This window comes from Bos indicus, chromosome X, assembly GCF_029378745.1.
Source record: "Bos indicus isolate NIAB-ARS_2022 breed Sahiwal x Tharparkar chromosome X, NIAB-ARS_B.indTharparkar_mat_pri_1.0, whole genome shotgun sequence".
NCBI classification, from domain to species: Eukaryota; Metazoa; Chordata; class Mammalia; order Artiodactyla; family Bovidae; genus Bos; species Bos indicus.
Genome location: NC_091789.1, coordinates 538,896 through 553,445, shown reverse-complemented (window position 1 = coordinate 553,445; position 14,550 = coordinate 538,896). Strand labels below are relative to the sequence as shown.

At 36.4% G+C, this 14,550-nt stretch overlaps 2 protein-coding genes across 9 annotated transcripts in view; one reads left to right on the top strand and one right to left on the bottom strand.

Moving 5' to 3' along the window:
* SLC6A14 (solute carrier family 6 member 14) overlaps positions 1-14,550 on the bottom strand; it is a 433,497-nt gene that overhangs the window by 284,010 nt on the left and 134,937 nt on the right. The gene's annotated exons all lie outside the window — the stretch shown is intronic.
* AGTR2 (angiotensin II receptor type 2) lies at positions 9,346-11,089 on the top strand. Its single transcript, XM_070784692.1, has one exon. It carries the CDS (start codon positions 9,346-9,348, stop codon positions 10,432-10,434), a length of 1,089 nt encoding a protein of 362 aa, XP_070640793.1. The 3' UTR covers positions 10,435-11,089.

The window sequence follows — 14,550 nt, the reverse complement described above, 5'->3', positions numbered from 1 at the left end:
TTGGGGAAATGAATTCATCTAGTGCCTCATATTTAACAGAATGGTATAGGAGAAATAATGGCTGGGGTTTGAGCGTCAGTTCTATAATTTACTAGCTGTTTGAACTTGGGCAAGTTATTTAACCTCTTTGTATTTCAGTCTCCTAATTTATCCTCATTTATAAAACGAGGATGATAAAGGTCTTTCAGATCATTGAGAAGTTTATGGGAAAATCGTGTCTAGTACCCAGAACCGTGCCTGGCACCATTTCCTGTACTCTATTCACGTAGTTTAATGTCAGCACCTCCCTAACAACCCCAGGGGACTTCATGTCTGGGGAAGTGAAAACTGACTTCTCTTCATAAAAAGGTCGGGAACCTTCAGATGGAATCAACCCTGGAGCTATGTAAATAATGTTTGTTTTTTGCATTAATGCCAAACCTTCTGACTAGGAGTTTAGAACAAATAACTCAACAAAAATGTATACAGTTAACGGGAAGTAAACTTAAACGAACAGTACTAAATGTTCACTGAATCAGTGTTTACTGCAATCTGTGGGGATTAATGTGATTGAAAATAACTAAACTACAATGAAAATAGTAATGTAATTTGTTCTTGAAGTTCATTCATTTACATATTGATTTGTTATCTCTTCTTCTAGACAATGTCTTTTGGAATCTCTAGGCTACAGCTCACTTTTTTAAGCTTAAAATAAAAGGAGAATAGAGGCAGGGAGGGGGGAATGGGGAGCTACTACTAATGGACATCATGTTTCTTTCAGAGGTAATGAAAGTCTACTGAAATTATATAGTGGTAATAGTTGCACAACTTTGTGAATATACTAAAAACCACTGAATTGTATGTTTTAAAAGGATAAATTTTATGGTGTGTGAATTATATCTCAATTTTTTAAAAATAAAGCTGAATAATTCAATTTTGACCTATATAAAACAGGACCAATATAAAACATGGGTGTTAATACTGTAATAATGTGCCATAACATAACTGTACAGAAATCTATCAACTTCTAAATATCTGAAAATGAACTGTTTTCTTTGGGGACACATTGAAAATTATTTATAATAATAATTCTACTTTCAGTTATAGATTTTAAAAATCTGTGTTGAACATCATGAATCTAAATATCTGTGTGTGTGTGCTAAGTCACATCAGTCCTGTCTGACTCTTTGCAACCCTATGGACTGTAGCCCACCAGGTTCCTCTGTCCATGGGATTTTCCAGGCAAGAATAGTGGAGTGGGTTGCCATGCCCTTCTCCAGGAGATCTTCTGGACCCAAGGATGGAACCTGTGTGTCTTATGTCTCCTGCATTGGCAGGCGAGTTCTTTACCACTAGCACCACCTGTAGGACTGGGAATTCCCTGGTGATCCAGTAGTTAGAACTCTGCACTTCCACAGCAGGGGACATGGGTTTGATCCCCGGTCAGGGAACTAAGATCCCCCAAGCCAAAAAAAGAAAAAAACAAACAAACAAACAAATAAAAAAACCCACAGATATCCGTAAGATAAATGTCTAAAAGCTCAAGCAGTCTCAGAATTTCCAATAATAAGTCTGTTTTTCACTTCTTTGGAATTAAGATCCCAGAACCGCCCCCCATACTTCCTTTCATCTTCCTCTATCTTTCAGTGTTAAATCATTTTATGCCTAAAAAGCAAAATATATCCAAAGATGTACATTATTTTATTGTTTTTCTGTCCTTTTAGGGGCCTGGAGGAGAGGTTGGGGTAAATGAGTCCCTCAAACAAAGCCAAATATCCATTTGTTTTTATTATTTTCTGTGAACTGATGGCCAGTTTTGGAGAGATATTATTCTACCTTTTCCCCCTATCTTTGTTGTAGACAAACATCAGGGCATTGCTTCCCCTCCTGCTGCAACCCTCACCATCCTCCAACTTTGACAGTTTGTCTAATTAATCAATCAAGAACTTTAATGTTTTCTAGGCTGCCTAGAGCAGGGACATGACTATAGCTTCATCAGTAATAGTAATATTTAAAATAATGTATCAATAGAATTAGGTGGCTACAAGAAATTAGGGTTTAGAGAGGAAAAAGTAAGGGAGAGAATGGTTTGGGGGAATCATCAGTCTGCTTCTAGAATGATAATGCCTGCTATAGAATTTCCCAGAGCAGAAGTAAAATATCCTCCAGTTACCAGTTTTCCTGGTCTGATTTGTGTAGTCACCAAGCCTGATTTCCCTTCATTACTGATATTGTGAAGGAGATAGAGAGAGTGCTTTAGATAAGGAACACAAGCCTTATGGTCATTGCAAAGTAGTATATCCCTATTATAAATGAATACTTTAGAAGTCAAGGTGGTACATTAGTTTTCTAAGAATTTTTTTAGCACAAGTTTATTGCTGAGAGATTGGGTATCCTGAGAAAATTCAGTTTCTGGACCTCAAGCCTGAGGACTATACTTTAAACTTAATGATTTGTTGATCTACTCCCCTATGAGAGATCCAACCAGGCAACATTTCCCCAGAACATCTTTGTTATCTAACAGTGGTATTTAAAACTTTATAAGAAAACTGGTTGGTTTGTTCAATTTAACTAACTGGTCATTTTGGATAATTTAGTCAAATTAATTGTAGGAGAGAAAAAAAATTACCCACTTAGGTTCAGTGGCTATGACAGAAAATTTCACTGATAAAAGATTAAGTAGAAAAAAAAAAAGCAGAGTTTATGAACATACACATTCTGCATTTGAGTAGGAGAACTCAGTCATGAGTAACTCAACTCAAAGGAGTCATCAGAGGGCTTATATATCATCTTAACAAAGAACAATAAAATTGCAGAGCAGTGACAAGACAAAGGAAAGGGGGTTTAGATTTTGAGTGGCAAACTGTGGGAAAATAAATACAGTTGATTCTTGAACAACACAAGTTTGAAATGCAAGGGTCCAGTTACATGCAGATTTTTTTCAGTAAATTATATTACTGTATATGACTCCCTGTTGGTTGAATCTGCCGACGTGGAACTACAGGTATGGAGGACCCAATGTAAAGTTACACACGGATTTCCAACTGCCCAGGAACTGATGCCCTATTCCCTGCCTTGTTCAAGGGTCAACTCTATATGGGGGAAACTAATGGAAAATAAAAATTATTTAGTAAGACTTGTTATGTAGATTCTTCTTGGTATCCACCTCTGGGCTGATAGAGTCTGAAGTTTTCTCCTATTCATTAAGAATTCTGCTCTTCCTGGTAAAAGAAAGAGAGACATATTTACAAATTTATGTCCCGCTTTTAGGCAGATGGGGGAAGACAGAGAGCTTTTCTTGTATCTGCTTCTTTTCAGTCTTTAGCTCAAAATAATCTTTATGCCAAAGTGGCATATTTTGGAATGCATATTGTGATACCCTACATAATCAATTTACTCAGATAAGTAGGAGAAAATGTCATATCAGTTAGTTGATATTTTGAATATGAACAAAACTATATGTTCATTTGGAATTGTTTATCTTTCCAACAGTTGGGTTACATACATTGAGATGCTATTTGGTAGATTTAGGGTGTCTTTTGTGAGATCCTGCTCTGAACATGATGCTCAGGCCTGCAGATGCCTTTGAGGCAAAGGGAAATTGGAACTCTTCCCTCTCCTTATGTTTTTGTGATCAGGTTCAACTGGAAGCAACTGGCCTCAGGAATGTACTGAGTCAGACATCTATTCATTTCACTGCATGGATTCCACCTTGTTAGCTGATTTAATAGTCCTCTTACTCTCTGTGATGCCTAGGCAGTCAGTTAATATGATACAATCACTCATATTGGCCATTTTACTGAATTTTTTAGGCTGGTTTATACAAAATGTTCAATATGATGGCTATTTCTGATCCTTATTGTTTTTTTCTCACTTGCATTCATCCTGACATTCTTGTTCTCATTATATTGAAAGCTAAAGAGAGGCACAAAAATAATCTGCAAAGACGTAACAACAAGGCAATCTTCTTAACTCTCCCCTTTCAGGGACTCTCAGGTTTGGAAAAGTCCAGTGGTAATTAAAGTAAAGCTTCGCTATGGTAACTGAATTGAAAAAAGATTAGTGTTAAGTATATATGTGGGTAATGAGGTGTGATTTGTATTTGTGTGTGTGTGTGTGTTGAAGTTGGGAAAAGTGGAAGTGCTACTGTTGAAGGAAGGGGGACCCTTTTCAAGGCCCGAGAGTGGGCTCTTGTCTAATACTTGGAAGTGAACTGTCCAAGGAGACACATGTGCTGACAAAGCAAGAGATTTTATTAGGAAAGGGCACCCAGGCAGAGAGCAGTAGGGTAAGGGAAAGCAGAAGGACTGCTCTGCCACATGGCCCACAGTCTTGGGTTTTATGGTGATAGGGTTAGTTTCTGGGTTATCTTTGGCCAATCATTGTGACTCAGTCCTTTCTGGTGGTGCACTCATTGCTCAGCAAAAATGGATGCCAGCGATAAGGATTCTGGGAGGTGGTCAGACATGTGGGATCTTCCTTTCACTTTTTCTGAACTCTTCCGATTAGTAGTGGCTTATTAGTTCCATGTTCCTTACTAGGACCTCCTGTCATAAAGTAACTCATGCAAATGGTTACTATGGTGCCTGGCCAGGGTGGGCGGTTTCAGTCAGTGTGCTTCCCAGAACACTACTGTTCTGGATAGGGACTCAGAGAGGTAGCTGGGGTGGAGGAAAATTAAAATAAATGAAAAACAAACTAAAAAAGAAGGCCAGTATATATTTAATCATTTTATGGTCTGCACCTCTAATCCTCACCTTTATAACTAGGGCACGTATATCCAGACCTGTACTTTATAGTTTCTTTTTTCCTTCAAAACCTAATCTGTGTGTGTGAGTGAGGATAAGAGAAACAGACAAGTTTTTTTTCCGAGATTTTTAGCAGAGGAGAAATTCCTCTGGAAAACTTCCTCCTTTTTTTTAAAACCTGACCCATTAAATTTTAGTGTTAAGTAATCTCACAATAAATGAAAAGTATTCACTAGAAAAATGTTAATTCAATGTGATTTACCATTGTTTAATTCTGCTAGCCAAGCTGCACTTGTCCTGAAGAGCTACATAATTTATTCAAATGACCTGGGGCTTTAAAGTCAATCTTCCAGCAGAAAAAATTACTCTCTGCCCCCAGGAGAGTGATTTTTTGTGTGTTGTACTGTTCCTCCTGACTGACATTTATTTGACTCTCAAGTGTATTTACATTGTTGGTTTAACTTGGAGTTCTTTACTGAATCAATAATATGCTATGTTTTTCACTTCAAGTGGTATCAATATTATTATTCCATTGCTTTTTCTTTTCTTTTTGCTTTTTTTCTCCCTTATCTCTCTGTAGTTACATAGTTTTGCTTTGACCTGCGAAAATTTTTACTCCTAAAATTATAAAGAAACAGAGTAAATGTTCTTTAAATCTTCTGGGAAATGCGTGCCTCTTTAAACTTTATTTATGTCAGAACTTACTGTAATGAAGGACAAAAGCTCTAGACAAGGTCTCCTACTCCTCGGGGGTGTTCAAGGCTAGGTCTCCCGGAGGCGAGTCTGCAGTTTGTTCTCAAAAGCTTATAGCTCACCTCCTGGCTATTTCTTTAAAAGGGGCATGAGAGGGGCCTAGAAATAGAGCAGGGTGGGAATCTGACCCATCGTGACCACTCAGGAGGCCCTGGCCTGGAAAATTTCCCTGTACGTGGTAAAAACAAACATTTGAAATGGAGGGAGAAACCAGCCTTAAACAAAGAGTGAAACCAGTTCCCATTTAAACTCTCCTGCCGATAACCATATGTGCCCCCTCATTTGTTTTCCAAACATCAGTTTTCCATCATTTGGACAGAGCCTCAACCTGAATCTGTCCAGAACATAGGAAGCAAATATTTTGAGATTTCATAAAATGCTGTGTCTGTATATGAGTAGCATTTGCTCCATGTTCAAACAGTCTACTGAAAGAAATAGTATTGTGCAAACTTTTGAATCATACTATATTTTTCAGGCAATGGTGACCTCTTCTTGCTGATCCCATCTGTCTGTGTACTATAGTATCAACTTCAAAATGAATGGAAAAACAGACAAATGTCAAAAGCCATCTGTTTTGTTTCATGTCATTTGTAATTTGTCTTCTGTAACCCACCCTCCCTTTGCTGTGTTACTTCTGTGGGACCTTTACTTAGGTCCCCAGCAACCTCCTCAGAGTCTGCCTGCCCTCTTACTTCTCCTGCAGCCTGCAGCCTGGCTAAGTGCACTCTTACTGCTCCCAGAAAAAAAAAAAAAATACGATCAGTAGAAATAACTGGAATCCTTTATACTCATGTAAGTGTCCTGGGTTCTCTGGTTTTCTGTACTCACTGCAGTTAACTAGTCATACATTTTGCCTACCTGTGGCCTCCATTTTGGGAAGAAAATGAAAAATATTTTCTCCCATGCAACAATCCTTCAAACTCTTCCCCCCTTCTTCAGTGCTTTTGTAACAGCTTATAAATGGCCAGCAAGGACTTTTTTGTAAATGTTGCATGTTTTCTTTTTTGCCAGGACAAGGGTGAGATTAAAGGGCCAGCTAATACTGCCTCCTGTACTGTGGCAGTTAAGACTGTGAGTACTGACATTAGAGTGCCTTGGTTTCAAATCAAATGTCCCCATTTAATACCTATGTGATTTCAGAAAAGCTATTTAAATTCTGTGAGCCTTACTGTACTGATTTTTTTTTAAATGGAGGTAATAGTAATAGCTTATAATAGTACCTAGTGTGTGCTAGGCACAATTTTTAAGCACTCTAAACATAACAACTCATTTAATTCTTATAACTCCATGATGTAGGTAATTAACATCATCCCCATTTCTCAGATGAGAAAACTGAGACACAAAGAAGGAAAGTAACTTGGCCATAGTCATGGAATTACTAAGTGGTATAGCTGAGCTTGTGAACCAGGTAATTGGAACCCAGAGGCCATGTACATACACTGGTATGCTCTATTGTCTATCTATGAAAGTATTGAGTATAAAGCACTTAGCACAGTGTTTGGCAAATGGGATTTATTGTCAACTGGTATAATCACTACCATCACATGTATTTATCTTTCTTTTGTCACTCTTGCTTCTTCTATACTTATTGTGTAAGGCTAACCACCCTCAACCCCACAAAAAGAAAAACAACACTAATCCGGGCTACATTAGCTGCCTAATCCTTCTGATGTTGTATACTTTGTATTTAAACCACAAATATGATAGAGACCCATGAAAGGAGACAATGCTTATTAATATTTCTTTTAGAAGACATGAGAATTATTCCCTTCCTGTCACTATCTCTCCAGCAAAAGCCAACAAAAACTGCTTAACACAAAGGAGAAATTTTAGAAATGTTAGACTTCAAGTAAAGTTGCTGCTGTTCTTTTATTAAACCGGGGTAAAATTTTTCAAAAAGTAATGAAAGTTGTAAAAGATGCTGGTGGAATTTAACTCAACTACTAGAATAAATTCCCTAACCTCCACTCCTTAACTCACTTTAGAATGCCGGTATCGGGGTAAAAGAAAGAGAAAATTCTGCAAATAATTATATTCTTCTTTTAAAGTAAGCCACTGACTTCAAAATTCTCTAACACATTTGTGGAAACTTCATTTTTTTTGTTTGAGATTTATTTGAATGAGCTGTTATGATTGGAGACAGTAAGAATTTCAGATTAATGTTTTGCAGCCAAAAAAAAAAAAAAAAACCCACTGGAAAGCTGGCAAGTGTTCATAAGTCAGACCTAGAATTATGTAGGTTGAAGGCTCCCAGTGGACAGACGGAATATATAAGAAGGAAACCAGAGATCTGGTGCTATTACGTCCCTGACTCTAAGGGAACTAATAAGCACAAAATTAAAAGCATTCTTCAGCCTGAATTTTTAAGGTAGGTCTGCACAATTTATACATACTCTATTTGGAAAGTAAAACATACATTAAATGAAAATTTTTTTATGGATGTGCTTTCCCTTTTTCCTGTATTTTAACACTGTATTTTGCAAAATTCCTAAATTATTAAATTACTGTTTCTTTTACAGGGGTGCACTTAAGAACGAAGCAAGCTGATTTATGATAACTAAGTTTTAAACTCGAACAACGAGTAAGTCTTCAAGTGAGTTTATTTTAGATTCTTTCATGTTAATTTGTTAAGTCAAGATTATGAAAGAGTAAAGCTCTAAACAAAAGTGATGTTTGTTGTTTATTAAGAGATTCTTTGCTGATTACATTTTCACTGAGTAGTTTATTTATATGTGTTTTGAAACTATCCAAAGGAATAGTCTTTCCGTTACTGTGTTATCTTCAGCTAACTTTTTTTTTGTTTTAAAATAATGTTGCTATTAAAAATAACAGTATCACAAAAATCTGAATACTGGTTATAATATTCAATAGCCAAGTAGCACTGTTACTACTTAGCTGTTAAACTAAAAAAAAATAATAATAATAATAAGCAAAGGAAAAAGTGATACAATTATATTATGACTAATCATTGATGTTCAATTTTTATTTCATTGAGCAACACAATTTTTTCTACTTGACCGTAAATCCAATTTTGGTATTTTTTAGTTTTCTGTTCCTAATTAAAATAAGTAGCTTTTCTTTTATATGGATTAAACTTAAATATCCATATGTAAAAGTAATAGTCTCTATTAAAATGTGATGGGGGTTTTAAAAATATGCACATATTCCATAAATACCTCTTAATTATATTATTATTGTGAAAACAATGGAAAAGTAGAACTATAGGAATTATTTTTAATTAGTAAAAACCAGCCATAACCCACTATCCCAATATGTTCCTTTTGCATATTTTCTTTAAGTCTTTTGTACACTTACTTATTTTTTCCATAGTTTATTTTACTTATTTCTCCATAGCTGGAATGATTTGTATATAATTAGTTACTTGAAAAAGGCATTTTTCTATGCAATAGTAGGCAGTGGTGTAGTTTCTAGAAAGTATACAGAGTGAGATATGTGCTCATGTGTTTTTGAAATGGTAATTTTTCTTGTTTCTCTTTGGTTTCACATATTTCTTATTCTGGCTAACCTTTTGAAATATTAATTTTCTTTAACCTTTTTGACAATAGAAAAGAAGGGCAAAAAGTAGTTTTGCTTAGAATTTTCAGTCTAGATGCCAGAATGTCTTAATTTCTTTGTATTACTGAGAGAATTCTCTTCTCTTCTTCAAGAAGTAAAGTCCATTCTTATTTCATAAGGCATGCTTCTGTTTCCCAATATTTTCTATAATAACCTACATTTTTTGCTTTCAACAAACTTTTATAATGCTAACAACTTGATAATATCCTAAATTCTGTATGTGTTCTACAAGTTCTTTTTTTTCCCTCAGAAGGTGTAAAAATTAGGAGCTGCTGACATTTCAATCAACATGAAGACCAACTTCTCCCTTGCCACCATCAGCAAAAACATTACCGGCAGTCTTCACGTTGGACTTGTGAACATTTCTGGCAATGAATCTACCTTTAATTGCTCACATAAGCCATCGGATAAGCATTTAGATGCAATTCCTGTTCTCTATTACATTATTTTTGCAGTTGGATTTCTTGTCAATACTATTGTGGTTACACTGTTTTGTTGTCAAAAGGGTCCTAAGAAGGTTTCCAGCATTTACATCTTCAACCTAGCTGTGGCTGACTTACTTCTTTTGGCTACTCTTCCTCTCTGGGCAACCTATTATTCTCATAGATATGACTGGCTCTTTGGACCTGTAATGTGCAAACTTTTTGGTTCTTTCCTGACCCTGAACATGTTTGCAAGCATTTTTTTTATCACCTGCATGAGTGTTGATAGGTACCAATCTGTCATTTACCCCTTTCTGTCTCAAAGAAGAAATCCCTGGCAAGCATCTTATATAGTTCCCCTTGTTTGGTGTATGGCTTGTCTGTCCTCATTGCCAACGTTTTATTTCCGGGATGTCAGAACCATTGAATATTTAGGGGTGAATGCTTGCATAATGGCTTTCCCACCTGAGAAGTATGCCCAATGGTCAGCTGGGATTGCCTTAATGAAAAATATCCTTGGTTTTATTATCCCTTTAATATTCATAGCAACATGTTATTTCGGAATCAGAAAACATCTACTGAAGACCAATAGCTATGGGAAAAATAGAATAACTCGTGACCAAGTTCTGAAGATGGCAGCTGCTGTTGTTCTGGCGTTCATCATTTGTTGGCTTCCCTTCCATGTTCTGACCTTCCTGGATGCTCTAGCCTGGATGGGTGTCATTAATAGCTGTGAAGTTATAGCAGTCATTGACCTGGCACTTCCTTTTGCCATTCTCCTGGGATTCACCAACAGCTGCATTAATCCCTTTCTGTATTGTTTTGTTGGGAATAGGTTCCAGCAGAAGCTCCGCCGTGTGTTTAGGGTTCCAATTACTTGGCTCCAAGGCAAGAGAGAGAATGGGTCATGTGGAAAAAGCAGTTCCTTTAGAGAAATGGAGACCTTTGTGTCTTAAACGTAAGAGTGGAATACAGGTTATCAATATGGCTACTTGGCTTAAAAGATCTCCCTGAATTATCTTTTAATGGCTTTAGTAAAATAACAATTTTTCCCCTTAATGTAATCTTTTCTCAGACTTCTAGAACAGGAAACCAAATGTACCTCTTAAGTTTTATCCTCCAGTGATTTTCAAAAATTGCCTCCTTTTTTTCCCTTCCTTGTCTGTCAGTACGAGATGTCACTGGGGAGATATATCTATAATCTAGAAGTAACTGGGAATTTATCTCAAATTATAATTAATAAGAAATTGTGAATGATGATTTGGGGTTTCAGATTTCTCTTTGAGAAGTTCTGGAGTCTTTGTTGATTTTTATATCTATTTTTATCGAGCTTTTATCTTGAACCAAGGCCAGTCTTTTAATTCATTGCATTATTTACAAGATAGTATGCTAAAAGGAATGAGCACTTCTACTTTATATTATGAATAATAATCTTTTTATATTTCACTTTAGCATGAATTTATATTTAAGATATAGCTACATATTGAGTAGGGCTAGGAATATAGTATAGATTACATGTACTCCTACATTTAACTTGTATTTATAATCATAAAAAGTGAAATGTGTAATAACATAGATCTCCAATAAACAAATATCTGAGTGTTCACTAAAGTCTGAATAAACTTTTTAAATTTCTATTCATTTTAACTGTTTGAAGGTTTCTATGTCCTCTGATACTTTTTCAAAAACAATAACTAAGAACTACTTAGTGTATAAAATGTAAAGGTCATTTTTTACATCCTTGACCTTTTGGATATGGTGCTTTGATTGATATATAGGAAGTTGACCTGAGTTTTATTATTGATGCTTTGGTTGTGGGTTGCTTCCCAAAATATTTGGGTGGCTGCTTTAACTCTTTAATTTGTAATAAACCCTTAACTAGTATAGGAAAAACTTATCTCAGAATGGAATTTTGATACTCAAGGAGGACAAAGAGATCCAGCAAATGACAAGTTTGGTGTCACACAACAAACCTACCTGTCAGGGCAATGCAACACGGCTTAGAAAATATAGACCATGGGGTATACTTAAATTACACCTGTGGATACTGTTTGTTCCAGAATTTATAGGATTCTGTGGGACTCTTCTATACCAGTGACTGGTGCATAGATCTCTCAACACTATTAGAACTCCTAACTTTGAGCAATACCTGAAACTGAGTTACCTAATTTAGAGCATGAATCCTAATTTTAGAAGTTAGAGATTTCATTCTGCACCAGACCCATATTTTACCAGGTTATCTAGGACCTTCCTAGACCAGTACTGACCTCTAAGATAGAAGTAAAGTTTCAGAAGCTTGGCGTCTCCACCAGATTTCAGGGATATAGATCCAACAATACTCTTGATCTACTTTCTGGGAAAGTCCTTATTTCATGTCATCTATTATTATCAATAAAAACAAATAGTTAAATGCATAACCAACTATGACTTCATATTTTAAATAACTTTGTAAAACATAAATAAAAGTTTTAATTGGAAGATCATGTGCACTTTACTTTTTTGTTGTAACTACCTCAAGTTATAGATTCTTACCTTCTCTTGTATCCTTATCTTCCTTACAGTCCCCGCTGATACTTCTTAGTTTTACCTTCGATCATTCCTTATCTGGCTTCTTGCTATACTCTTCTAGTCTCCCTCTCTTGTGTCTTCAGCCATAATCACTTATTAATTATCAAAGGAAAGCCCAGATTTCTTGCTATGGTCTACAAGACCACAAGAAATCTGATTCTTCCTTGCCTGTCTGACTTTTTTTTCCCCTCTGCCATCTCTTTTTTAAAAATTTTATTTTATTATTTAACTTTACAATATTGTATTGGTTTTGCCATATATCACCATGAATCCACCACAGGTATACATGTGTTCCCCATCCTGAACCCTCTTCCCTCCTCCCTCCCCATACCATCCCTCTGGGTCGTCCCAGTGCACCAGCCCCAAGCATCAAGTATCGTGCTTTGAACCTGGACTGGCGACTCATTTCATATATGATATTATACATGTTTCAGTGCCATTCTCCCAAATCATTCCACCCTCTCCCTCTCCCACAGAGTCCAAAAGACTGATCTATACATCAGTGTCTCTTTTGCTGTCTCGTATACAGGATTATTGTTACCATCTTTCTAAATTCCATATATATGTGTTAGTATACTGTATTGGTGTTTTTCTTTCTGGCTTACTTCACTCTGTATAATAGGCTCCAGTTTCATCCACCTCACTAGAACTGATTCAAATGTATTCTTTTTAATGGCTGAGTAATACTCCATTGTGTATATGTACCACAGCTTTCTTATCCATTCATCTGCTGATGGACTTCTAGGTTGCTTCCATGTCCTGGCTATTGTAAACAGTGCTGCAATGAACACTGGGGTACACGTGTCTCTTTCCCTTCTGGTTTCCTCAGTGTGTATGCCCAGCAGTGGGATTGCTGGGTCATAAGGCAGTTCTATTTCCAGTTTTTTTAAGGAATCTCCACACTGTTCTCCATAGTGGCTGTACTAGTTTGCATTCCCACCAACAGTGTAAGAGGGTTCCCTTTTCTCCACACCCTCTCCAGCATTTATTGCTTATAGACTTTTGGATTGCAGCCATTCTGACTGGCATGAAATGGTACCTCATAGTGGTTTTGATTTGCACTTCTCTGATAATGAGTGATGTTGAGCATCTTTTCATGTGTTTGTTAGCCATCTGTATGTCTTCTTTGGAGAAATGTCTATTTAGTTCTTTGGTCCATTTTTTGATTGCATCATTTATTTTTCTGGAATTGAGCTGTAGGAGTTGCTTGTATATTTTTGAGATTAGTTGTTTGTCAGTACTTTGATTTGCTATTATTTTCTCCCATTCTGAAGGCTGTCTTTTCACCTTGCTTATAGCTTCCTTTGTTGTGCAGAAGCTTTTAAGTTTAATTAGGCCCCATTTGTTTATTTTTGCTTTTATTTCCAATATTCTGGGAGGTGGGTCATAGAGGATCCTGCTGTGATTGATATATGTCGGAGAGTGTTTTGCCTATGTTCTCCTCTAGGAGTTTTATAGTTTCTGGTCTTACGTTTAGATCTTTAATCCATTTTGAATTTATTTTTGTGTATGGTGTTAGAAAGTGTTCTAGTTTCATCCTTTTACAAGTGGTTGACCAGTTTTCCCAGCACCACTTGTTAAAGAGCCATCTCTTCTTATACTGTATGTTCAAGCATCACAAAAGGACTCAAACTGCTTTTTTTTTTTCAAGCCTACTGCTCTCTCATGCCTGTCTGCTTTTGCCCACACCACTCTGTTTCCTGAACACCCCTCCAATCATCCCTGATCCTCAGGGTGTCTCACTCAACTGATGAACACCTACACAGCTTCCAATATTCAGCTCCTATTAGTTCCTATCCCACAATAACAATTATGATACTAATTATACTACAAACCTCCCTCCCCTGGGTGTTCCCTTAATTAAAAGAATTATTTACCTAATCCTTGGGATTTTAAGACTGGCCTCCACTTCCTTGTTAGTGAAAGTGTTAGTCACTCAGTCCTGTCTGACTCTTTGTGACGCCATGGTCCTCTGTTCGTGGAATTCTCCAGGCAAGGATACTGGAGTGGGTTGTCATTTCCTTTTTGAGGGGATCTTCCCAACTCAGGGATTGAACCCTGGTCTCCAGCATTGCAGGCAAATTCTTTACCGACTGAGCAACCAGAGGAACCCAGTATTGATTCCTAAGTAATTCTCTTGGACTACAGTGGTCTTTCCTGGGACTAAGAAGAAATGTCATTTGAGAAGATGGTGCATGAATATGTGAACTCTGCAGGAATATACAAAGGTATAAATGTCTTCTTTTCTCTTTGATAATATAAATTTCATGTTAAGTTTCTCAGATAGCAAAAAAAACTGTATTCTTCTCATTTTGGTTGTCCCATTTCCAAGTATTACCTAATTCGCTTTATTTTCCATGGTTCCACCTTTATTCATCTCACCCACATAATGCCCAAGAACCACATAGTAATAACAATAATAGCTATTACTATTAGGTGAGCACTATATGATATATACTTTTATATGTATTTTACTTGTATTATCTCATTTTATTCCCAAAATG

Bases quoted from the DNA above. Each gene is read 5' to 3' on its own strand.
- AGTR2 (XM_070784692.1), top strand. From the start codon at position 9,346: ATGAAGACCAACTTCTCCCTTGCCACCATCAGCAAAAACATTACCGGC.